The following is a 27,276-nucleotide window of genomic DNA, read 5'->3' as shown; positions in this document are numbered from 1 at the left end:
TTTCCTCATTTTTATCAGAAACATAGATTTTAGGAAGCTACCTCTGCTCTCGAAGTAATCTTAAAACAGTGGATTGTGAAAGAAAGTAACGGAATGCCTGTATTAAGCTGCTATTGTTTAATTATTACTAAACGCCGCAGGCAGCGTTTCTTTATTTAGCTTACGTTTTCAGAGGCTGGTAGTCCATGGTTAAAGACTTCCTTAGTCCTGCTGGTTGTGAGGATCAAGAGGTCATAATGTTGAAAGTGCGTGTGAGAGGGAAAATAATGACCTCATCTCAAATCAGAAAGCCAGATTTAGTCTCTCATAACAAAGCCAGGAAGAGACACAAAGTCAGGATCAGGCATGTTTAAGAACCTGCCCACACTGAAGCTCACTTGGGAGTTGAATATGGTGGCATGTGATGGGTAACATTTGACACGTGGAACCAAGAAGAGCCATTAGCTTTTATCTTTAGCATTATCTGTAGCTACATACCAAGTTTGAAGCTAGCCTGGGCTACATGAGACCCTATATTTCAAAAAGAAAGAGAAAAAAGCCTCACTGTACAATATTAATATTCCCTCTCGAGGACATCAGTATTCCATCTCATTGGTGATGTCCCCTGTGGCCTAAGGACCCCTCACTGGAGTGACCACCTCCTGAATTCACCACACTGGCAACATGCTTCACCACACGGACATTTAAGGTTCTGAAGAAGTGGAGATGCTTGAGCTATAACCCTCAGAGATGTATAGGATTTCCTGAAGCTGAGAAAGAAGATGAATGCAGATGTTTGAGAGCGTGGTGGAGAGCAGAGAGCTGTCCAAGTCTGGGAAAGAATGGAGACGTTTCTGGTAACCGGAAGTGGTGGAAAGTGATGTAGAATTTGAAAGGCTGGGCCCTGAGAGGGGATTGCTAACGGTGAGTGTGGGCAGGTGGGTGGTCACACAGGACAGACTCATGCTCAAAGCTAATTTTATCAAAACGCAGATACGCAAAAGACTTTATAGTCCGGCAGCCACCCGGTGGGATGGTAACAATCCAATGACTGCTCTGAAAATGTTTTGGAAACGTTGATGGTATGCTATCCAGACAGCAAGCATGTAAACGGTGATACAGTCCTGCATGTTAGCAGTGCATAATGGAGTGGAGGGGAGGAGAGGATGGACCAGAGGACGAGCGTTCTGCAGCTGTTTCTAGTCACAGTATCAACAAGACACACAAGACTAGCGCTAAGAACAGAGACGCGTGGAGAACAGAGCTTGGCGGCCAAGCTAACTTAAAATCTAAAAGTAAAAACGAGGAGATCCAGGAACCAGCCTGTCCCATGGGGCGGGCCCTCTGAGAGCAGCCTTTGCACAGAGGCTGGACTGAGCCTGCAGAACACAGTCAGGCAGGGTAATGACAGCATGTATGAGGGTCTTCGCAGGGGTGGTAACACTTGAGGTGGCCGTTGAAAGATAAGTCGGGATCAAAGGCCCCTGGGTGAGCTGGTGAAAGGAAGTAGCAGGCACAATAAACGGGCAGCTTGAGGGGCAACTGCGAGCTTTTCTCGAACAATACACGGAGGAGGGTTCTTTAAGTCTGAGAAGCATTCACAGTTGGTCAAGCTGTATAATCACCTGGCTGCCCGCCAAGAAAACCTGTGCGCGCATGCTCTTCAGCCCACTGCGGGACTTAGTGAGGCGGCAAATATCTATTGTGTGCCCATTATGTACCATTGGCATCCGGGGAAGAAGGGGGAGAAGAAAGCAGGCAGAAACCCAAATATTGTGGAAAACGGAGCATCTCCTGTTGAGTGTGGGGTGCCGTCATGGTTTCACGTGACTCGCCATGAGCAGAGACAGTACAGCTGTTGTTGTGCCCCTGCCGGTCCACTCTGTGTGGCCCCGTGGGTCTTAGGGCGCCTTTGTATACAACATCTTGATTGTGGTCACATCTTCATATTGCCTTGGTATGCAATCCTGGCCGCATCAAAAGGCACCCGGTTATTTCCGTTGCAGGTGTGGACCTCCCAGCAAGGTAGCCAGAAGACACAGGGACAGGTGTAACCCAACAGCCTGTGGGTCCCCAATAGTTTCCCTTTCTGCCATACGCTTTTCACCCTCTGCTTGCGTCAGCATAGAAAGCTGCAAGGTTCCTGCGGCACTTTTGTGGAGAACAGCCAAGTGAAAGAAGGGAAGCTGGGACTCGGGGTCAGGAGGAAAGGCTGTGAGAAGCTGGGGTCGAGCTTTCGACTTGATGTCGGAGAATGGTTTTTGTTGTTGTTGAGGTTTTGTTTCTTACATTCATTTCTGCCCCAGCCCTGGCTACTTCACCTCAAGCCCTCCTGCTGCCCCAGACTCTCCCGTCTGTTTTGTTGACAAACGCAAACTTTTTGTTTCTGCCATTACCTCAGACTACATCCTGTTTCGTTCAGTTTACTGCCAGATTCCCTGGACAGGTTACATCTACTTCCTGGCACCTGTAGGATGACATATTGTTTCTGTCAGTGTCATTAACCAAAAAGTAGACCCAAGAAAAGGCCCGTCGATGTCTCTCTTCATGACTTTTCTATGAATGAGCAGTGTCAAGTAAATGTTCTCTGCTGGAGGTCTGCCGGGGAGGAGGTGGCCATCTTGGAGGCATTGCACGTGGAGCTAGAGTTCAAAACCCAATGGGACAGCCTTTGAACTGGAACCAGAGTTGTAAGGTGAGGAGAAGAGTTTGGATCGTGTTCCTGGAAGCATACAACTGGGACAATTCAGGGTTTAAACGAGTCCCCAGTTCTTACCAGTGTTGGTAAACACTTCCCATAACATAGAACATCCTACTGCAAGGTAAACTGGCCAGAGAGACAGAACAGCTCGGTACTGAGAGACCCAATGCTGTGATGTTTGCAGATTAAAGCAGAATTGTTTCAACAATCCATAGACACATGCCATCATTAATCACTGAAAACTGCATGCAGTGTTCCAGGTCCTCAGACATCCACAAACCGGATGGCTGCCAGGCCCCCTCTGCACCTACCCCTGTTTGTTAGTGCTTTGTGCCCTGGCTAAGGAACGAGGCAAGTGGTCTGAGTCCAGAGAGCGGCAGCAGGAGCCAGGCCTCTCTCTCCTACTGAGTACTTCTTCACTGAGCAGATGGCAGGAAGTCCTGCTGACTCCTGCAGATCTCTCCAAGGCAAAGCAGCAGACCCAGCATCAGAGGAGGGGACCTTGAAACACCAGAAGTACCCTTGTAGGAAAACAACCTTTCCCATCTTCCAAGAGGGAAAGGAAGGGAAGGGGAAGGTTGCCGGGACAACCATCTGTTTCCTAAATTCTTCATGTCCACTGCATCCTTAACCCTGGCTACTCTTGTCATGGTGAACACCTTTCGGCTGCCTCACCACGTCTGCCTCCAAGGTTTCACTCTCCAGTGGCGTCAATCAGAATGTGAGAGGCCACGGTTGCCAGCTGACAAACACATGCATACACCAGTCCATACAGCACACACACAATAGTAATGGTAGAGGGAAGGGTGGATAATACCGTGTTCTTGGGCTGGCAAGGTAGCTCAGCGGGTAAAAGCACTCAACCTGGATGTCTGAGTTTGATCCCAGATCTCATGACAGGAAGGAGAGACCTAACTCCCAAAGGTTGTCCCCTGTTCTCAACCTGTACATATAACCACACTTTATAACACATTCACATCATACTTTATCACACACACACACACACATACACACACACACCACTTCATAACACACAAACATACAACACTTTATCATACATACATACACCCCCCCACACACACTCCCACACACCCCACTTCATAACATACACACAATAACATACACACACACCACACTTCATCACACACATACACACACTCCACCGCACATCATAACACACACACCACACCACTTCATCTCTCTCTCTCTCTCTCTCTCTCTCTCTCTCTCTCTCTCTCTCTCACACACACACACACACACACACACACACACCACAGAGAGACAGGCAGACAGACAATACTATTCTTATTCAGTTAGGAGGCTTTCACTGATCTCTTTGCAATAAAAGAGTTTGCTGATGGGAAAGGGATCTGAAAGAGATGAAGTCATTTAGTGTGCGCTGAAACAAAACAAACGTAGTACATAGTAGAGCATCAGCAGGCGATTAAGTTACTTGAAGGTAGAGACAATATTTATTTCATCTTCTCTGTGTGCATGTGAATCTGTGTGTGTGCTGGTACGTAGAGACGTGCCTGCTGAAAAGATACGTAATATTTATTTTCTGATCACATGGATTGCTGATACAGTTTTAATCTACTGGCTTAATTCTTATTCATTTGCTTTATTTGGTTTATTTGATGTGGTCTATTTTACCATGGCTTGCTCTGTCTATCTATCTATCATCTATCTATCTATCTATCTATCTATCTATCTATCTATCATCTATCTATCTATCTATCTATCTATCTATCTATCAATCTGTCTATCATCTATCTACCAACATAATCTCTGTAGCCCAGGTGGACTTTAAATTTTATGTGTACCCAAAGATGACCTTGAACTTTCTCAGATTATCTTGCTGAAACTTTTAGAGTGCTAATATATGTACCAAAGAGTCTTTATGTAGTAGCAGGAACTGAACCAAGGGTGGTTCTGAGCATGTTAAGCAAGTATGTTACCAATCAAGTTATAACATCTGCCTCAATTTATTTGTTTATTTTTTTAAAGATTTATTTATCATTTATATATGACATAATGTGTGTATATATATATATTGTGTATGTGTGTGTGTGTGTGTGTGTATGTGTACTATAGTTGTCTTCAGACACATCAGAAGAGGGCATCAGATATCATCACAGCATTACAGATGGATGTGAGCTGGGATTTGAACTCAGAACCTCAGGAAGAACAGTCAATCCTCTTAACCACTGAGACATCTCTCTAACCTCCTATTTGTTTATTCTTAATTGTCCATTCACATGTGTCACTAATTTGCTGGTGATGAAGAACCTTGGCTATTTGGTGCCTAGATCACCTTAATTTGACCTGTTTATTTCAAGAGAGCTGAATAGGCTTTTATGGTTTGGTTTGGTTTGGAGACAGGGTATCCCTATTGAGCTCTGGCGGGGTAGACCAGGCTGCCCTTAAACTCACAGAGATCTGCCTACTTTGCCTCCTGAGTGCTGTAATTGAAGGTCTGTGATTCCATGATTGAGTTCTGAATACCATTTAAAATGGCATCCTGCTCATCATCAGAAGCAGGCAGAGTTAAATGGCCTGAGCCTTTGAGAGTGAGGCCCATACACTTGTTCCAGTCAGCTGGCTCAGGATTACTGCTTCTGCACATTTCTTCCTGATCCTGTCTTAACCCTGCTATGTTTCCTCCATTCCATCTTCTTAAGTGACCTCACACACTCTGTGGTTTTAAACACCACTCTCCAGCCTCCATCTGCCATGTGTCCCTCCTGGACACTTTTATCTTTCAGGGGAAACAATGAAAACATTTTAGTAAGTTTAAAATGAAGCTTCTGGTGTTCATGTCTCTTGTTACTACACACAAACAGTTCCATTTTGTCTCTACAACACGTCTCAGCTCTAGAGAAAACATAGTCATTTAGAATATTTTCAAGTGGTAATAGTTATGCACAGCTTACATTTGAAGGTAAAGTTTTTTTTAAGTAAACAAAAAGGGTGATGTGTAGGTTTAAGGAGATCCATAATTGGACAGTGGAGAGGTAGGCAGGGAAAGAGGCTGGAGGAGTAGAAGAGGAGGCAGTAGACAGAGATTGACAGAGGAGGAGATGGAGGGAGATGTGTATGTTTTTGTTGGTGCATCTCTACCTTGATGAGGTTGTTATAATTATTTCTAAGGGTTTATATGGGTCTAATTTATCTCATATAGATGGGCAGTTTATACCTTTATCCACTGGTTGTAACCTTATTGTGTAGAGAATTTGTGGATTGAGAATTTAACACATAAACCTGTTTGATAAGTTAATGGATGTGGAGTCATGTTTTTACCAGGCTATGGAGACTATGAGCTAAGTTCTCGGCTGGTAGAAGAGCATCTGGGGTGAGTGGTTTCAGTGTGATGGCCTGTGGCTTCACACAGGAACTGGTAGCCAAAGTTCCAGACTAAGAGAGAGACAGCTGAAAGAGGGTAGTGTAGGGACCATGTGGTAGAGAAAGAGCACAAGGTTCCACAGTGGAGTGGCTCCCACAGAGAGAGACCGAGCAGGACTGGTAACAACATATTACTATTTTAGTATTTACCACAACAGGATATGTTGTACCAGTCCATCTAGATAAACATGCATATGTGCGCTGAGTGTTGTAGAAGCACCCACTTGACTGCTCAACCCAAATGCCATTTGAGATACCAACGACCTGGCTTAGTCCACTCTTAGTTCATTCCCGGTTCATGAGAAGCTAAACTCAGTGGGCACTCGTTTGGCTTGACAGGAAACCTTCTCTTTGCTGACTTGTCTCCAGTTCCACCTGAGCCCTCAAATCTGAACCAATGTCATTTTCTGTCACATACTGTATGCTGTCTTTCTCACTGTTCCTGAGACATGGCAAGAGCTTCACTGTTGTGCCCCAGAAATGGCTGCCACTAGGAAATAAAATGAAATAGAATGTAAAGTTTATTTTATGTTAATATTAGTTACATAGTAATACAATTATGTATTAATATTAATATAAAATTGATATATTCAATTATATATATTTCTTCCAACAACATTTTCTGTTTATTCTATTTTGTCTTGTCATTGAACAAGATGTCATTTTTATCTATTTTTGTATATATGTGTGTGTGTGTGTGTGTGTGTATGTGTATGTATCTTATAATGTCACATACATATATGTCACATACATATATATTTATGCATACCCATTACTGAAAAGTAATAACTGTTTGACTTTTCCGCTTTCCCCTGGGGTTTTACATTAAAAAGGGAAATTGCAATCCCCTTTGCTCCCCTCTGTTACGTCCCACTTTCCCGCTTCATCTCATGAGTAACAGACATTGTGGGCTGCCTCCCCCACTTATTTCTCCCATCCTTATCTTTAACACATCCTTGACTTTGTTCAGTCATTCTTACACCACCTGCTCCTACCTCTATGGCACTGGCAAAAGCCAAGTACAGCTTAATGGTGTCCAGTGAGGAATGAAGGAAGGTAAGAGACTTCTGTGGAACTCCACACAGCCAGGAACCCACACCTTTGTGTAGAGGTCCCTGCCCTTGGAAGTTTGTCTTTAAAGACCTGGGTTGGGCTGGAACAAGCAAGTTATCTGAACATCTAATCTAATACCGAGGCAGGGACTAACTGGTAATCTTGTTCTGCCTTTACCTTCTGCCAGCTGCTTATCTCCCATAGCTGCTTACTCTTGGCTAAAACAACCTCAGCGTTCTAGCCAGAAGGAAGCCAGACTTCATAAATGCCTCCATGCATCTTCTCCCAAACAACAAAGAAAAAAAAAAAAAGATCTTTCCCGCTGTTGTTAATTTTCTTTTTGGCTAGTGTCTTATTCTACCATGGTATTTCTATTTAACCGTGGTTGGTTGGTTATAGGCGTGTCTAAAGCCAACATTATGAAAGTCTTACCCAGGGACAAGTATCCATATCCTTTTGGATATGGCATGTTTGGGATGATCTCTTAGACCCATCTCACCATTTCTCTTTTCTGCTCGTAGGTCCCAGCATGTTTACATTCCTGACATCTGTTACTGCAGCCATCAGCGGCCTCCTGGTGGGTTATGAACTTGGGCTCATCTCTGGAGCTCTTCTGCAGATCAGAACGCTATTGGCCCTGACCTGCCATGAGCAGGAAATGGTTGTGAGCTCCCTCCTCATAGGGGCATTCCTTGCCTCTCTCACTGGAGGGGTGCTGATAGACAGGTATGGAAGAAGGCTCACCATAATCCTGTCCTCCTGCCTCCTAGGACTCGGAAGCTTAGTCTTGACAATGAGCTTGTCCTACACACTTCTTATCATGGGACGCATTGCTATCGGGGTTTCCATCTCCCTGTCTTCCATTGCCACGTGTGTGTACATTGCAGAGATTGCCCCTCAACAAAGAAGAGGGCTTCTTGTGTCACTCAACGAGCTGATGATTGTCACCGGTATCCTCTTTGCCTATATTTCAAATTATGCCTTTGCCAACATCTCCAATGGTTGGAAGTACATGTTTGGCCTCGTGATTCCCCTAGGGGTTCTGCAAGCAATTGCAATGTTCTTTCTTCCTCCAAGTCCCCGTTTCCTGGTAATGAAAGGACAAGAGGAGGCTGCAGGCAAAGTTCTTGGGAAGTTAAGAGTGACCTCAGACACTGCTGAAGAGCTCACTTTGATCAAATCTTCCTTGAAAGATGAATATCAGTATACCTTTTGGGATCTGTTTCGCTCCAAGGACAACATGAGGACCAGAATCCTGATAGGTCTGACACTGGTATTTTTTGTCCAGACCACTGGCCAGCCGAATATACTATTCTATGCATCAACTGTCTTGAAGTCTGTTGGCTTCCAGAGCAATGAGGCAGCTAGCCTTGCCTCCACTGGGGTTGGAGTGGTCAAGGTGGTTAGCACCATCCCAGCAACCCTCCTTGTGGACCACGTTGGCAGCAAAACCTTCCTTTGCATCGGCTCCTCCATGATGGCCGCCTCGCTGTTGACCATGGGCATTGTGAATCTTAACATCAACATGAATTTCACCAACATCTGCAGAAGCCATAGTCCTCCTAACCAGTCTCTGGAGGAGTCTGTGTTCTATGCCACAGGAAACCCGTCAGTCAGCAACAGCAGTCTCAGGGAGCAGTTTAAAAGAATCACTCCCTACAGCAAGGGCCCATTTATACCCATGGGGAATGACATGGAGCCAGAAGGGGAGATGACCATCACATCTTTACCAAATGCTGGACTGAGCCGAATGGAACAGCAGGGAGTCACAGACCCTACAGTTGTCCCAGCTGCTTACAAATGGCTGTCCCTGGCCAGCTTGCTTGTTTATGTGGCTGCATTTTCAATTGGTCTGGGACCCAGTAAGTACCTTTTTTTTTTTTTTTTTTTTTTTTTTGCTTTATCACTTTCGACTGTTTTACTGCCTGTGAACAGTAAAACCATCTAGGGTCAGGTACAACCTTGTTAGATGCAAGTTCGAGAAGCAAAATGAGTCTGCTGGTGGATACCCATGTTCTGCAAAGGTGGGAAATGTGCCTGTTGTATATTTGCTTCCGAAAAGCACAAAGCCTGTGTTGGTCTACAGGATCAGCTGTTCATCACTATCTGCATCCTAGGAGCAGACTTTAGCACACTTGACCAGGGGCAAATCAGACCTCGAAAGAGATTCTCTGCTCAATGGCACTAGATTGCTGTATGAATGCAACTTTATTGAGGTCACATTGCATTCTGTGAATCTCTTTGTGGATGGGAGGGGAACCAATGAAGTGTTTAGATTTTGTTAATGATTGGTGCATTCCAGCAAAAATGAGAAAGGGATTATGAGTTGGGAAGAATTATTTCTTATTTGAGTAAAATTTATTTGCTAGAGCAGTTTCCTGGAGGAAATGTCACGCTCTTTCATTAAATGAAAGGATGAATGTGTGGTTGTGAATGAATGACAGCTTACTGGAACCTACCTGCAAGGCTCTTTCATTTTCTAGACTTGGTCTGTTGGAACACAGACTGAGATAGTCTGTCTCTGTTCTGCAGTCTTTCTCCTCACAAGACGTCTCAACCTTTTACCGGGATTGTGGAGGATCTTTTCTATGTCACTGTGGGAAAAATGCTAAAGTCCAGGGTAGCCCCCATCTCAGATCCTCCTGCCCTCCAATTCCCATCTCTCTCCTTGCCTCCCCCTCTGTTTCCTCCATCTTTCTACCCTCTTCTTCAGTCCCTCCACTTAGTAAAGTCATCTACAAGGACCAAGGTGACATTTTCTCTAATAAAGGATGTTCTCTTTCGGATCGAAAGACAGCTGAGTTGACCTGTTAGGTCTCAGCTAATCAGTACCCTGAACATGCTGCCACAGCCTCTCCTGCCCCAATTCTACTACCACTTCATTGTTTCAATTCTGCACTTCTAAAATATCTGTTTCTAGATATTTTTTTTCAAATTCCAGAAAGGCAGGGATCCGGTTGATTCTGCACTGTGTTCACTCACTTGAGGCAATCTAGGACCAAGCAGCTGTACCTGGGCTGAGCAGTCAGAGGAGGTAATCTTCTTACACCGTGGGTAGGGAGATTTCCCATATGAGCTGTGAAGGGGCAGCTAGAATGAATATCATTACACGCTAGCTTCTGATCGATTTGTCTCAGCCTTGATCCTGTTCATTAAGATGATAAGATAGAAAGCTGTTTACCCATGATGGCACCTGTGTGACCGGTCTCGCTTTTTGAACAACTTGACATTGTCTATTAAACTCTGCCGTATAAGCAAGGACAGTGAGACTTGTTCATCTGATAAACTTTGTGTGGTAGTTACCCATCTCCTGGCTTTCTTTGCCCCACTATGTTCATCATGTAATTAAAGAATATATATATATAGCTAGCTAATCCTCTGAAACATCAAGGATCTGAGAAAAAGCATAAAATAGGTGTGCCCTCTTGGTTTGAAAGTTGTGACCCTCTTCAGTTGAAAGAGCTCACATTATATGTGGTATGCAGCCTAAGAGAGCCAATGACCTTGAACTTTTAGAACCACCCTACTCAGGGAACAGGTAAATGAAGTTCTATAAATGTGTACTTTAACATGAACAAGGCCTGTCCAGGGCTCAGGTACTAATGGCACATGGTAAATTGGCAAAGCCATTGCCCATACAGGCCAGGCTGTCTTCTCAGAAGTGAGATATGAGTGTTTACGAGCCCTTGAACGGTGTGTGCGATGCCTAGCAACCACAGCTTCCTCCTCCCAGCTGCTTCCAGCCTGAGGCTGCTCACCTGCAGGGGTTCTCTGCAGAGACGAGCTGACCCCGCCCTGTGTCCTGCACACAGCAAACACTCGAGGTTCTAGGTTGCCAGTCTACAGAGCCCGTCTCCTCTCTGGTTCCAGTGTCATTGCACGTAGTTCCGTGTGTCCGTCTTTTCTTCATTTTCCCGCTGCTCTGCAGCCAAGGTTCAAGGACCACCGCTGCTTAGGACGCTGACAAACCCGTCCACCACTGGAGTCTTTTAATATCATGTCATCTCTCTGTCAATTCCAGCTCGTCTTGGATGGAGCACATTTTCTAATGTAGCTCACCAGTTCCCATCTCAATTCAACAGAACTGACTTCTCTGTAGAGAATCCAGTTCGATTCTGAAAGAAATTAGTGGCTTCATTGTTTATGCTCCTTAAAAGGTATTCTGCTCTTTGTTTTTGTTAGATGTTATACACACAGTTATATATTTAACAAGTTTGCACACATGACAGAACTCCAATATACAAAATAGCCTTTAACATCTAGAAACACCTGAGTCAGGTCCCAAGACAGAGGTTTGGCACAGGCTCCATAACAGTGGTTGAGGATCCGAATCCCATGTGGGATTCAGAAGGCTGACAGCAGGAGGGCCCTGAATGGGCGCCACTTAAGAAAGAGTCTATACAAATCTTTATTTTGACACTTGAAAGATTACATATCCATTCCAACAGTATTCCCAGGCCTGATGACCCAATAAGTACACACACACACACACACACACACACACACACACACACGTTCTGGCACTTGAGGGCTACGATGCAGATGATCACTGGTTACTTTCCCACAGTGAGACCCCCCACAAGGACAGCTTGGGGCATAGGCCGGGGAACAGTGGCAGTGGAACCTTCCCTCCAGATTACTAAGACAGGAAAAGCGACATGGTTCTTGGGGGCTGGGTGACAGGTGGGACTTCCCGGATGCAAGGCCAAGGACTCTTTGCTCAGCAAGGCCCCCTGAGGGCAACAATGATGGTGGACAGCTTCAATGGGGGCTTTTCTCACAGTTGCACAGTGCCCATGGCCCCAGATTCCCTTGGATGATTTGCTAGTTGGCTCTTTGCTATTGTGGCCAGTTCGAGGTTTTGAAGAATTAGCTTTGATCCAAAGGTACTCAAGGGCTTCCCCTAGTTTTAACCTTTGGCTTGAGTTGTGTTTTAACAGTCTTGAAATGAGGTAGGCCCCTGGTTCCCTTCATCATGAAGTTAGGAAATGTGAATTCGACCCACGATATCCTTCTGTAGGTCTCCTGGTCAGTGTGCGCCTTGAAAGGAGGCATCCCCACTAGGAACTCATAGCAGAGAACACTTAGGCTCCAGAGATCCACCTTCTCATTGTGTATCAGGTCTTCAATCATCTCCGGGGGCAGGTAATCCAGGGTGCCACACAGCGTGGTTCTCCTGGGAGATGGAACTTGCACGGACCATCCGAAGTCTGCGATCTTCAACTCCGTATTTGACCCAAGCAGCAGGCTCCTGGTTTGATGTCTCTGTGGATGACTCTCTTTGGATGGCAGTAAGACAGAGTGTTTGTTAGCTCTGTGATGTAAGTAGCTGTCCTCTGTTCATCAAACTTGGGGACTTTTTGAAGCTCCCTATAGACTGCTCCAAGGGGTGCATATTCTAGAGTCAGATAATTTCTGGTGGCATCGTGGAAATAGCCGTACAGCCGAGGATGTTGGGGTGCCGCAGTTGGGACTGGATCTCCACTTCTCTCCACAGCTGGTGCTCCACACCAGCCTTCTCCAACTGTGTTTTAAACAGCACCTTCAGAGCCAGATGAACTTGCTTTGCTATTCCCTCTCCAAATAGACATTTCCAAACTTCCCTTTTCCTAATGGGCAGCCAGTGCTAAAAATCTTCCAAAGTCCATTGCCTTTTGTTTTGAGTCTTCCATTTTCTGTGTGGGTGCCTGTTCCTTTTCAGAATTATTTCCCAAGGCTGCGGGCTGTGGCTGCTTACTCTTCTGGGGTCACTCAGCCAGGGCACAGGTCGAGGAACGCTGGCAGCAGGCAACTGCTTTGGCTCTGGCTTCTGACCTGGGACAAGTTTCTGTGATTCTGGAGGGACATGCTGGGAGTTGGAAGGACACAGGGCCTGCTGGGCCTGGCCACTGCTAGCTGATCCTCGGTTCTGGGAAGAAATCTGCTTGTTCACCAAGACTCGTTTCGGACCGAAGGGAACTGTCGTCTTAACAGACCCAGAGACACTTTTCTCTGCATCTGTCCTTGCCTTGTGTTCCCGGGTTAGGTTTCTCTATCACCTTGCTAACTGTCATTTCCTACCCTCGTGGCTTAGACTCATTTCTCCCCCAAGTCCAAGGCCTTCCCCTTTGCATAGGCAGGAGCGTGCTTCTGACCGAAGCCTCCACGCAGTCCTGGTAGCTCTCTGCTCTTCTTCTTGAATGTATCTGAAACGTAGTGTTGGGTATTGGGTATGAAGGGTCAACCAGCCCAGAAACTCATGTGCTGAAGGGCTCATTCCTCAGCTGGTGCATCCAGTTTCCTGTTAGTCTTGATAATAAACATTAATGAATTAGAGAGCTTCCTGTTCTTCTCATAGATTCTCCTTGTCATATGGTGTCTCAGTTTTTAGTCTGTGATCACCGTGTCCCTTTTGCCTTTGAGCCAATGTTGAGGCAACACCTCACAGGACAATGCACAGCCAAGAAAAATACTGTCGACAACACAAAGGAGGAAGGAAGCAAAGGTCCTACCTTCTAGAAGGGTCCACCACTTCCTAATAGCTCTATAGGCTTAAAGCAAGCTCTTAAAGTAAGGGCCCTTAGGGGACACTCTGAACAGAGACATGGTAGTTAACTTTGTTTAGCTGAGTCCTCTCCTTGAAGATGCATTAGAAGTAAGAGTGAATAAAAATAGTTAATGTAGTCCCCCTTCTCCCTCCCTCCCTCCCCAAACTAGAGACACAGAAGGGACTCTAACCTGCCCCCGCATGTCAAACATGGCTCTAGCAGTCCTTGTTCCTCTCCTTTATCCCCCATGCCTCACTAAGACCCATTAGATTGCATTCCTACAGCTAACCCCTGTGGTCTGTTTCCTTATTTGGCTATTTCCTCCTCCTGAGACTGACTAGCAAGGTACAGCTATGGAAGTATTGAAGTCCGACAATCAAAAGCCCCCTTTGGCTGCCCTGACTGACCTGTCTAATCAAAATGATACACCTCATCTTAACACAGGGTTTCCCTTTTTACCTTTACACACTGCCTTTCCCTGTGGGCCATGTCTCTCTCCTGTTTATACAGAGGCTATTCTTTGTCAGTCCCCCACCCCACCTTCCTGGGACAAATATCCCTTCACCCTCTCTCTCATTCCCTTCCCCTTCTTCTTTGTCGTCTATCTCCTTGTCTCTTCGTCTCTGTCCTTTGTCCCTCCTTTTGCTGGGAACTTGGTCTTCGGGTGTCTCGAGCCAATTGACAGCACTGCCTTCAGGTCTTTCTGTGCACTGTGGTGATGCTCCCAGCAACCAGTAACTTCCCCACTTGGGGTCTCTTACCTTCATCAGGCTGTGCTCTGATGCTGGCTCCTCCTTTGCCACGATTTAAACACCGAATTATGTTTTACAGTGTCGTCACCCTTTAGTAGTAGCTAGTGATCCCTTAGAGCAAACACAGTGTGCACAGTAGAGAAGGACCTGGGTTGTCCGCGTCCTTGAGGACGATTGCACTGAGGCAGGATCGCTCTGGGTAATGAGCTCTTTTTATTCATTTTTCACACCTCACCACTGTGCACATATGTGTGCGTGTGTATCTGCGTGTGTCACTGATGCACGAGCATCTGGGGATTGTCCTCCCTGGATGCCTCCATCTTGAATCCCACCATATTAACACGGAGATTGTGGATGCTCTACCCACTGAGCCATCTCCACAGCCTGGGATGGGTTTCTTACAGAGGTCAGACGTCACAACTGGGAGAAGTTAAAGAAGCAAAGGTTAGCAAGGGGAAAAGGAAAAGGCTTAGTAACCAGGGCCGTGGGGAAGCTGGTGGGGACGTGTGGAAGGCTGTGGCCTGTTTATTTATTTGCAGCCTGGGATCTCTGCAGAGCAGAAAAGAAACTTACATCAGAGTAGGCAGAAAGCAAAAATCAACTGAACTTGCCTTGGCAAACTAGGAGTGTGTGGGAAGAAACTTCAGCCTGCTCCCACGTCTTCCCCTGAGGTCTGAGGAAAAATGGCTGTGTCTCCTCTGTGCTCGGCCTTGGGAAAGTTCTAAAAATAGATCTGGCCGCATTTTGTGTTCCCTGCCACCTATAAGGGGACCCAGTATTTGACAGCGTGGTATCTAAGCCACAGTGATGTTGGGAACCTGGGCTGTGGTTTTAACCTTCATGTCTCCATTTCTCCTGTAAGGTTGCCACCCCTGCAGCTCCTCAGGGTTGATAGTTGGGGCTTTTTTTTTTTCCTTAGTTCAGTCAGTGACCAAACCCTTGAGCTGTTCCTCAAAAGTGACTCCTGTATTTGTTGTAGCTTTTTGATTTCTGCTGTCCGAGGCTGGGATAACACTGAGCTGGTCTCCAGAGGATTCCATTACAGGCCTTGCTCACACCCATCTACCTTCCCTGCATGCCCGTTTTATATCACATTAGAGAAGCTGACTGCTTTCCAAGATGAAAAGATGGTGGGTTATTTTTATTTTCTGATGGAAAGGGAATAAGCTGTCAAGGAGCCTGAGGCCACATGGGTTGAGGTCTGTAGCCCCAGACTCCTCTAGCTGATCCCTCACTCCCTACCATTACAGCCCAGCCCGAAAACCTCAGCTTCTCGGGGCCTTCACCATGTCCCCGAGTCCCACTCCTCCCTACCCCAGTCATAACCGACGAACACGTCACCTCTTCCTCCCTTGATCCCAATCTTCCCTACCTCTGAGGCCTCATGACAATTTCCTCTATGCATCCACTCAAATTCATGAAAGGCCTCGGTTTGTGTGAGCCGTTAATGGATGCCAAATGTAGAGTGACTCGGTCTGGGATTTAAAGAGACCAAGTTAAAAAACCAGGAACTCTGGGTTCTAATCCCGGCTCTTTAACTCACTGGCTATGTGACCAACAAGCCTCCGTGTGTCCTCAGTTGTTCTCCTCTTTGAAATGGGCAGAGTGATGCCTGCGGCATCTGTGGGAGAGAAGAGGTATATGCCAGCACAGCTACTAGATCATACGTTCTTGGAACAAGGAAACCAACCCTGCGTTTCTTTCTTTCTGTCCTTCTTTTATATGATCACCTTAGAATTCTGCTTTGAAACCATGCCAGGGCTACATTTGGATTGTGAAGGGAGCTGGGGAAAGACTTTGAAACCAAGGAAGGAACTCTGAGTCAGCTCAAAGTGGGCAGGCAGAGGATGCAGGAACTTAGGAATGCTGCGCTGTCAGAGCAAGCCCGCCTGCTGCCAGACGCCAGCGAGGCTCTCCGTAGAACAGCACATCCCTTTGGATACAGCTTTTAAAAATTGGTCTGGTTTTGCCTGTAAGAAAGGAGGCTGGGAGACAGTCATGCTCAGAAACATGGTGGGAGGCAGCCAGGGCATGTCTTTGTTAAATCCTAAATAGCTGGACACAGAGTTCTGAAAGTCATCCTGAACTTTCTTGGACAACTTGGCTCCCCCCCCCCCCCCACCTCCAGGATGTGGAGGAGTCAGTGTCTTTCAGAGCTGTTAGGTCCAAGGTATTGCCTCTGGTGAGGAAGCTGAGGGCTGAAAGCGCTTGGGGTGGGGATGGATTCGCTCTCCCATCCCATGGTATCGCACTCGGAACGGCCCCTCCAAGGACTGGCTTGGGTGTCCCACGTGAGGCTGTGAGAGGGGCCAGGTTCTGAATGAACCCTCCCGACACGGAACAGTCACCTCTCACCACGACTTGGAGGCAGAGACTGTCCTAGTGTCTTTGGGATGATCTAAAGAACCACCCTTTGATTATTTTACAGAGAACCAGTCCCTCACAGCTGTATTTGTGTGTGATTTTTTTCCCCCTCCCAACGAAAACATGCCATAGGGGGTTCCATTTCAATGTGCAAGATCTCACTGTAGGGCCTCGGCATGAACTGCAAGAGCCAGTTAGAGCTTTGGTTTGAGCTTTAAAAACATTATTAGGAGCAGGCTTTTCATACCAGATTTTAAGTGCATTATAAAACTTATTAGCTCGGCGTGATTATTGCTCAGCTCTGGAGGTTAGAGAGTTTATTGCTTGTAAAAACAAACAAATCTTTTGTATACTCAGAGGCATAAAGGGGAAAGTACTTGTTGTTCCAAAGCAACATTGAAGGGAAGATTAAACCATCCTTGTTAAATCTTCTTAAGTGTGAGTTGGCTTAGGGCAGCATTCTTTAATTATATGAGATCATAGCGTGGCTTTTCCTCTGCCAGGGAACCGTTTCTATTCTTAGGTTAAAGTCCTCTTGCTCTTGGCTCTTTGGGTTTTCTAGCTGCAAACTAACAAGGTTGCCTTCGGATGTAGTTTCGGAGGAGGGGACCTACCTACATGTGGCATCAAGTAACGTTACATACTTCCTTGCGTGTACTTAAAATGACATCCCAAGGGGATCACTGGCTTCAGCCATGCTAAATGGGTCCCTGGGACTTAAGAGAAAGAGAGCCCTTGTTCACTTCTGTGTATCTAATGGTAAGATTCTTGCATGGAATTAAATTGGGACATGAACCCCCACTGCCATTAATTCAACATTAATCACATAGGCAATTGTTCACACTTTGTGCACCAACATAGATTCAAAACCTTAACCTGACTTTGCGGTGCATGTTCAAGGGGCCTTGTCCATTTTAGCTCCTTTTAATGACTGAGAGTGTTTTTAGCATATAATCACAGATTCCTGATACCATGAGAACATCCACTTACTCCACACATGAAGAGGAGCCAAGGCCGAGAGTCTGTTGTCATTACGTCATGAGTTCATCTGAGGTAACATTTGTGGAGAGATTCGGTTCTGCCTACAATACCCACTGTAACATAGAAACAAATGTGTGGTTGTTCTTTCTCTCTGTTTGTCTTCCTTCCTTCCTTCTTTCCTTCCTTTTTTGGAGGACATCTCTGTCCATCTGTATTTACTAACTTAAATCACCATATGGTGATATGCAGCCAGCATACCGCTTCCCGTATATAACAATATGCATTGCTTTTAGGCTACACCTTGTTCTAGGTCACAGAGGTTGGCTCCCAATGCTACACAGGTTTGGATCACCTAAAATCCTCTTATAGACTCGGTCCACACTCCACCATAGTGTTTTCTTCTTAACTGCCCGTTGCTCCTCCTGGCTTTTCTCTAATAAGCTCATCTGTCAAGGTTTCTGACATTCCTGTTCGATCTAGAGTGTCATCCAGGAGCCACGTGTGACTGCTCTATTCACGGCTCTTTAATCCAAAAATCCATACACCCAAAAACAAATTAGTTATCCCCTCTCTCATTCATAAGTCCCTTCTCACCAGGAGTAGATGTAAGGGGTTTTGTTTTGTTTTTCCTCTAGGTCATAGATTAAGACTGTCACCCTTAGACTATGTTTGTTTCACATGTTCAAGCAGAACATCACGCCAAAATCTGAATGACAGCTGACACCAGAGAAAACCTCTTCCGGTATTGCCTGCCCGTTCTGGAGTTTGGTATCGGCAGGAAGAAGCAGATAGAAAAGGCCAGGAAGAGAAAACTAAGGGACAACATGGTGGGAAAGTCTTCATTCATCCGTTCCTGCGGAGCGGTGGTTCAGCACAACATACCTGGCACGGATGTGTAAGGGACAGACCACGGGATGAATGCAGTTTTAGGGAAGAGCAGTGTTTCGTTTCCGTGGAAGCCAGAGAGTAAAAAGGGCCAAAGGAAGGGTGTCCTTGGGGAAGGGCTGCTCCAGGTGGCCGTGTGTGGGGTGAGGGTGGTTCTGTGCCCGTGAAATTGGGGCAAGTTTTGTACAAAGAAAGCAGTGTGAATGTCCGGAAGGAGGGGGTTTAAGCAGGGATAAATGGAGGCGGGCCAAGTGTCTGTGAGGATAGGCATGAACAGGAGAGACTCGGAGCAGTCAAAGGGGCTCATTAAGTCTGTCGACACAGTGCTGTGATTTGGATGGGATTTCTGGGATTTCTGCCCCGGGCTTCCTGGTTTCAGTCTCAGCCCCATAGTATGGCAGTTTGGACAAACGAGTTCCTCTCTTGGTGTTCTCGGTTTGCTAACCTGGACAGCGGGCTGTGTAGTATCTTCCTCACTGTAAGAGTACAGTGAGAAGAAGCAATTGGTACGACATGTCCTTCATTGAGATTCTGGTGCACAAGGTGAGCTCGCCCGGTGTAGACGTGAGAAGTTCAGACGCTGCCAGCACTAATGTCCCCGAGGACTTCCCATGGCTTGCTGTTGTTCTACATCAGACTCTGGGTGTTTGTGGCCGTGACCAAGCCCTGTGCTGTGAGGCTAACACACACTGGTTTCTTGTGGTTGAGAGTCAGCCATGGCATCTAGGAAGGGCCGGGTGGGGGTGCCTCTGTGTGTGTGTGTGTGTGTGCATATGTGAGTATGTGTGCATGTGTGTGTATAAGTGAGTGAGTGTGTAAGTGAGTGAGTGTGTGTGTGAGTGAGTGAGTGTGTGTTGGGGGGTGTGTATGCACAGGTATGTATGTATGTGCCTGTGTGTGTGAGTGAGTGTGTGTGTGTTGGGGGTATGCATGCACAGGTATGTATGTATGTGCCTGTGTGTGTGCATGTGTGTGTGAGAGTGTGTGAGTGTGTTGGGGGTGATGGCACATGTGTGCACATTCAGAAGTCAGAGGACAACTTTTGGGAGTCAGTTTTCTCTTTCTTCCATTTGTGGGTCCTGGGGCTCGAACCTAGGCCATCAGGCTTGGTAGCCTGCCCCTTTATCTACCAAGCCATCCTTACTTTACCTTCAGTAAAGTACTTACCTGCACACAGATACTCTAACGTGACACCTGTGGTCTAATACTCTCCATTTTATTTACCTATTTGCTTGTTTTTGAGACTGGCTCTTACTTTGAAGCCTAGGTTGGCCTCAAACACATATCCTCCTGCCTCGGCTTCCCTCACTGCTGACATTAAAGACTTGGGCCACTGTGCCCATCTAAGTCAAATATGAAGCAATTCCTTTGTAATTTTTTCTAAGAGAATTATGTGCCAGTCTAAACCTGGGGCTTGGAAAGGTTATTATTTTTTTTCCTTTTTTGTGTCCCTGATTAGTATTAAAGCTTGTAGACATATTTGTGTGAATTATCTTAGCCTTAAATTTTCCACTGGATTCCTCTGGTGTGAATGTGTGAGTGCAGTTAATAACTGTAATGGAAGGCGTACGCTCTCCACAGTAATTACTGTGTCAGTAACTGGAGTGAAGCCATGGTTTTTCCCACTTGCAAGCTCACAGGTTAGGCTCCTCAGCCAGAACACAAGGCCATCGATTGCTCACAGAGCACTGAGGATATCAGCACTTACGGTAGACATCCAAGCTCCATAGATCAATGGGATTACTTATAAAATTTTGTACAGATGTTGGGTCATCTGAGAGAGAAACCCAAACTTTGGAAAACCCAAATCTTGGGGTAGCACAGACAATAAGCCAACCTGTTTCCTTTCTTGGAGGCATTGCATTTATTTAACAATGATGAGATAATTTACCTGTGTTATATATAATAGCTGTGTTGTATGTAATAGCTGTGTTTGTTGTGTGTAATAGCTGTGTTGTATGTAATAGCTGTGTTGCATGTAATAGCTGTGTTGCATGTAATAACTGTTGTGTGTAATAGCTGTGTTGTATGTAATAGCTGTGTTGCATGTAATAACTGTGTTGTGTGTAATAACTGTTGTATGTAATAACTGCGTTGTGTGTAATAACTGTGTTGTATGTAATAGCTGTATTATATGTAATAACTGCGTTGTGTGTAATAGCTGCGTTGTATGTAATAGCTGTGTTGTATGTAATAACTGTGTTGTGTGTAATAGCTGCATTGTATGTAATAGCTATGTTGTATGTAATAACTGTGTTGTGTGTAATAGCTGCGTTGTATGTAATAGCTGCATTGTATGTAATAGCTATGTTGTGTGTAATAACTGTGTTGTGTGTAATAGCTGCATTGTATGTAATAGCTATGTTGTATGTAATAACTGTGTTGTGTGTAATAACTGTGTTGTGTGTAATAGCTGCGTTGTATGTAATAGGCACTATTAGTGGGTCTGCAGCAGAGATCTGTCGAAGCCACTGCTCCTACACAAGAAGGAATTCCAGACACGCATGGGAAACTCTCCCAGCTTATGTGCATATCTGAAAACTCCGATGCCCCTTTGCTGTCTCTCATGAGATGAGAGTTTGAGAGCCTCCGGATGGTCTAGCCTGGCCTGGCCTGGGTTTGTTTCACGGGTATCAGCAGGGAGCGGGAGAGTCCTTTGCCGTAACATTTGAATCAGAGGTTGTATCCAGACACCTCTGGCTCTCCAAAACCCATTGCTCATGTGATGCTTACACAGCCAGGATGCATGACATTCCAGGCATGTGGACAGCAGGTTCTAATTTGGAAGTTTACTCTGCTGCTTCATGCCAAACCCATGCTGGGTTCAAGACAAGGGCTGACGTTCCAGACGTGCATCTTGTGTTTCATAGCTTTCCTTGATCAGCTTTGCATTGCCTCCTGGGCCCCACGCCCCTAGTGTTCAGAAGCGTCCCCTTAAAGGCTTTGCAAGTGTTCATTCTCTCCCTGCAAACACAAAAATGGGACACGTTACAAAAATCACCTTTTAAACAGTAGAATTTGAACATCGAACATGGACATTATATAACAGTATTCACACAGTGGGCATGTTAAGTGTTAACCCCCTTTAATATCTTTAAAACAGTTTTCCCCTCTCAGATCTGACCCACATCTGCAGTTCTCACTGTTCTCTCCAGTTAGCTAGGCTAGTCTGAGTTATTTCACCCTCTGGGTTATGTTCCGGGAGCGTCACACCGCGTAGTTCTCGGCTCACTTCGTGTTCAGGCGCAGAGGCAAACGTAAAGAAACCCGGGCATCGGCTTACGCAGTCCTCCTTCCTCGTCAGAGTTAGGTGATGCAGTTGTGCTACTGAAGGAACCACCGAGTTCTTCGCTGCATAGGAGCAGAAGTAACCATGCGGACGAACAGGACCCCCGGTTCTCTGGCTGTCAGTGACTGCTCACGCCAGCTGTAGCTTCCAGTCAGCGTCCCCACTGTCATCTTTTGTTCTGGAACGCTGTAAATCCTGGGTATCACAGACATTAAAGAAGCACATTGAGGTTTTAACATGATCTTAATAAGCGCAGACATTCATGGGTTACTTAGCTGTTTTCTAGAACATATTATTAAAAATTGTTCCTAGGAGTGTTGGGAGCAATAAAAACCACAGCATCAGTAACGAAGGGGTGGAGTATGGAAAATTATGTCTGCATACAGGAGTACTTCAAATGCCATGTCACTTAAACCAGAAAAGAGAAATGCCTTGCCCGCTGTTGCTTTCATGTTTGTTTGCCTATGGAGTGCTACTTCTGTCTAACCAGGGTGTATACATTATATTCCTCCATGATACTATAAGAGAAGTCACTTTCCAAAGATTCATCTTTGAGAGCAGCAGCAACAACAAACTCAATTGGTTGTCCTTTCTAGGCCAGACACAGTGGCACATGTCTGTAATCCCACCACTTGGAAAGGGGAGGCAGATGGAACAGGGATGCAGGATCAGCTACACGAGACCCTTATCTCAAAAACAAGATACATAAGAAGGCTTGCTCCGTCAACACAAAGACCTGGGTTCAAACCCCCAGCATCCATGCAAAAAGCCAAGTATGGCTGAATGTATCAGGCCCTCTGATCAGCACCGGTGAGCAGAGACAGATCCCGAGAGCTGACTAGCCAGCCAGCCTAGACGGTTGAGTCTACAGAGATGCTGTGTCTGTATAGATGCTGTGTCACTATATATTGAGGCAATCGGGTATAGAAGGAGAGGAAAACCAGCACTGTGCTCTGGCTTCCACTCGTGCACATATGGTGGTGTACCCACTAACATACATTCACCACTAACACAGCACCCGCCGCGCAGGGCAAACAGTGAGTTTAACTCGCCCCTTCCGAGCTCCTCAGTCATATGTAGGCTCTACTTAAAGCTCATGGATTGCTTTATGACGAGTACTGTTATTATACATAGGGTGAATTATAAGAGCTGAAGGACACCGATTTAAGAAATACATGAATGTAGGTGTTGAGAAATGACTCATGGCTAAGATAATAATTCTTTCTTCTCCACTGATTTGCTTTCAACAATAAAATAAAGGATGAGTTAATCAAACCACCAGCTGGCAGATCAGCCCCAAGAAGCATTTGTCCTTAATTCAGAGAGGCGGGTGACAGTGCTGGTACTGAATTTCTTCCTCCTGACACCTATTTTATTTCTGGGAATAGTAAATGCCGTGTGTTTGAAAGGAGGAAAAGTGATGCTTTACCCGCCCACAGGAACCCAGCAAACGACAGTGTCCCATCCGTCTCTCGAAGGTACTGCGATGCTTTTGTGTTCAATAATCATTTGAACATTTCGGTAAAACATTTGAACATTTTGAGATGCTACTCTCGGTTTTTGTTCCTCTCCTAGGGTGTAAATTCATGATTAAAACGTGAATGTAAAAAAAAAAAAAAAAAAAAACACTCGCTTTTTCCAAACTTCAAATTACTTTTTAGGCTACATGAGTGAGAACGGTTTGAAGCCCCATGGCACAGTGGTTTCCTATTCTTCTGGTGCCTGACCAAAAAAAAGGGATGTCTAGTTTTTGGCTGGGCATGATGGAGCACACCTTTAATTCCAGCACTTGGGGGAGGGGCAGAAGCAGATGACAGATTGAGATCAGAGTGGTCTACATAGTGATAAGAGTCTGTCTGAAAATCAAGAGGGACTAATTTCTAATCTCACTCTATTTTAAGTTAAGAGTCATTCCAGGGCTGGAGAGATGGCTCAGTGGTTAAGAGCACTGACTTCTCTGCTAGAGGTCCTGAGTTCAATTCCCACCAACCACATGGTGGCTCACAACCCTCTGTAATGGGATCTGATGCCCTCTTCTGGTGTGTCTGAAGATAGCGAAAGTGTACTCACATATACTAAATAAATAAATCTTTAAAAAAAAAAGTCATTCCATTTAGCTAGTTTCTGCTAACATCCTCCCCCCCCCCCCCCAAAAAAAAGAAGAAGCCGTTCTGGTTGATTTTGATTAGGAATCCTTATTTGGGAAATTCGAGTGCTTTATTTCATTGCCCGACTTGGCTTGTCATCTAGGCAGGTCAAGATCATATCTGTGAATCAAGTATTTCTTTTACAGAAGACCATACATGTAACAACTCAGGGAGGCCACGGGACATGATATGATAAAGCCAGCCAGCAAAATGAAAACTGCTTGTCCCTGCCCATGTTGGAGCTGGTGGCCTATTGTCCCTGCTCATGTTGGAGCTGGTGGCCTATTGTCCCTGCTCATGTTGGAGCTGGTGGCCTACCAGAGTTGCCTCAGGGTTCATGCATCTGGCTGGACGAACATCTGGGCAGCACACATCAGCTCCTGTCCACATTTTAAGCAGATCTTTGCAGGGGAACTAAGTGTGGGGTGCCCTGCGTGAAAAGGCAACACAGCCACTGAGCCTGGGTTTACTTCTGCCACGCTCAGGGATGGATCCCGCGGCAAATCCAGCCGTTGAGCTCTTTGCTGCCCAAGTGTGGAACTCCCTCCGAAGCTGATGGTTCTCTGGCAGGACCTCAGTAAATCTTTCAGACTCTGGGTTCACACGCCAGGTAGTTCAGGAGAAACTCATGCCAAATGGAAAGTGTGCCCAGAGAACGGCGGGGTTTATATGTAGAAAAAACTGGGGCAGTGGACCAGAATAAGGAGGAGGCTGGAAATGCTCAGGACGACTTACGTGGGACAGGGCTGTTACTTCTATCATCCCTCCTAACCTGAGGCTGAGTCCTCACAGAGTCACATGAACACTTCCCTCCCTCATGGGCTGTTTATGTTACTCTGTGGTTATAATCACCGTGTCTGTAGACTTTTTCATCTGAATGTGGCAGATTCTTATGGGACCCTGATCTGATACAGTTTGGCATAGGAGTTACATAGCTGTGGGTGATTACTGAATTTGGTCCCTAACAAGCTCAGATTCCTATAGTCATTAGGGCACAGAGTGACATTAGGGGCATCGCAGACTCTGCCATCTTCAGGGGCACTGGTTGCTGAAGTGGTCCAGTAACGGTAAGACGGCTTGAATAAGAGTCGAGGAGAGATGTTTTATGCCTGCTTGGGCCACGTGTGCTGTGAGTGCTCTACAGAGCAAACGGGACAGCGCATGTTCTGCTGGCCCATCATTAGGGTAGGGAAAGAAGAGCATCTTCAAAGAGAATCCCCATTTCTTCCTGTATCAGTGAAAAAAAAAAATTTCCATGTAGCCGTAGATTGGATTGACTTCCTTTAGAGAGAAAATGGGCCCTCATCGCTGATGCTAAAAAGAAAATATCACACTGTTTTTTTTTTTTTTTTTTTTTTTTTTACAGTGATCACTGTACTGTACACGTGGTGGGTCACATGCCTGTGCTCTTTCCCTGTGCACCGAGGCCACGCTCTTCTGTTCCTTTTATTTGGGGCATGCATAGCATCTTTCCAGGGGCCATCACGACTCAGACTCTTGCTCTATCTTGCTCCTGTCTGTCACAGGAAGCCGTTCTTGCTTCTGCATTCCAAGTTTTATTGTGCTTTCCCAGGGTTTGAAAGCTTGTGATTTCACAGTTCCGTCATCGTCACTAAAACAATACCCTTATCTTAATCTGCCAGGCTCCGTATTGGGGGGCTAAGCATTCATTCGACAGTTGCCACAGCATCCGACTGTGGCAGTGTTTTATCAGCCAAGACATCGGTTCTTGAGTTCCTCCCATGTGATTTGAGGTGAGGTAGAAGCTTCAGCAAAGATGCTCTTTATTTTTGGAGACGTCAGGTTCAGGGCTTGACTGACAAGTTTCCGTCAGAACACACACCGAGGGAAGTTTATTTTCAGTCTTCAGTTCATTACTTGGGCTGGTTACATGGCCTCAGGACTTGGTTCAGCTGCTGAGCTGTTTGTATAGTGTAGACTTTCTGAATGTCTATTAGTCCTTGAGACGAGTCCCCAGCACCTCAGACCAGCACGTACAACCTCCCGCCAGCGCTACATACAACCAGCTTCACCCGCTTTGTTCTCTTGAGATGGAGGCCTATGTCTTCTAGGAAGGTCTTGAACTCATCTGTAGCTCCCACCTCCTTTTTTTGCCTTCAAAACGAAGGCCTGCGGGGCTCCTCAGATGAATGGCTGTGATCCACACCCACAGTGAACAGTGCAATGGAGGGCGGTTGTTCAGCTCTAAGAACAGAAGTTAAGCCTAGTATGGCACAAAGCTATAACCCAGGCACTCAGGCTGCTTTGCTAAAGAACACACTATACTGCATCTACCTGGGACCAGTCTTTATTACAAGAATTCCCTTCCTTCTGCTTATGATATAATCATCTTGCAGGTCTTCAGGATAGTATAGATTCTCTTGGAGGCTTATCAGTTTTCATACATTTCTTGAAAGAAGGAAAGAAAGAAAGAAAGAAAGAAAGAAAGAAAGAAAAAGAAAAAGCAGACAGATTCCCCATGAAGCATGGCTGTGGTAAGAGAGGCAAATCGTCAGCTGGAGACCCTGCTGACTGCTCAGTCCTGGGCCACGCCTGTCACTTTGCTTCTTCCAGGCTATGACCATGTGGTTGGAAATGTCCAATGGGTTTGCTGCCCTCCGGAGAGCCTGGGCTGTGCACTTCAGAAATCCTTCTTTCTGGTCCTTTGGATCCTCTTACCTGCCAGGCTGCCTTGTCTGTCTTGCAGCTGGGATACCAGGAGCGCCATCCCATGTGGTTCAGGGAAGGCAGAATGTAGTCCAGGATAGCCCTCCCAGCCTGTGCTTTCTTGGGTGAGAAACAGCAGGGGCTGGGACAGATGGTGTGCTTCTCAGTCCCCCATGTATGCAGATGCCGCTGGGGACCACAGGCACTGAAAACAGTGGTCTGCGAGTCTGTGGGTCTGTACTGTCCTTACACACCAGGCATGGAGGGGACGGCTGGGTCCCAGGACTGGGCCGAATCCAGTGTGGTTCGGAGTGAATGTAGAGAGGTCACCGGCTGGAAAAGAGAAGGTCTCCTTCTCGGGGAGATTTAGATAAGGCTCTTTATGACAAAGAGCACCTCCTGCCCCCATCCTTGATGAAGGAGATGGTCTCTTCTGGTCCAAACTGCTTTATTTATGATGAATACGGATGTATACGTCTTACTCAGAGTAAACCAGGGATTAAATACCTTTCGCAGGAAGGGAAGCTCA

The 27,276-nt window shown here is 46.0% G+C and overlaps 1 protein-coding gene and 1 pseudogene across 3 annotated transcripts in view; one reads left to right on the top strand and one right to left on the bottom strand.

The window, feature by feature from the left end:
- SLC2A12 (solute carrier family 2 member 12) overlaps window positions 1-27,276 on the top strand; it is a 52,805-nt gene that overhangs the window by 11,033 nt on the left and 14,496 nt on the right. For both annotated transcript variants that reach the window (XM_080929366.1, XM_080929367.1), the window contains exon 2: window positions 7,657-8,997. In XM_080929366.1, the coding sequence (XP_080785492.1) occupies window positions 7,657-8,997 (1,341 nt within the window). The remainder of the gene's footprint in view (window positions 1-7,656; window positions 8,998-27,276) is intronic.
- LOC308430255 (aurora kinase A-like) lies at window positions 11,689-26,808 on the bottom strand (annotated as a pseudogene). Its single transcript has 3 exons — window positions 26,760-26,808; window positions 21,928-21,995; window positions 11,689-13,142 (listed from the first exon to the last, which is right to left on the bottom strand). The product of its transcript is annotated as an aurora kinase A-like (transcript).

The sequence above is a fragment of the Micromys minutus genome (assembly GCF_963924665.1).
Source record: "Micromys minutus genome assembly, chromosome: 15".
NCBI lineage: Eukaryota > Metazoa > Chordata > Mammalia > Rodentia > Muridae > Micromys > Micromys minutus.
This window is presented reverse-complemented; position numbering and strand designations above follow the sequence as displayed.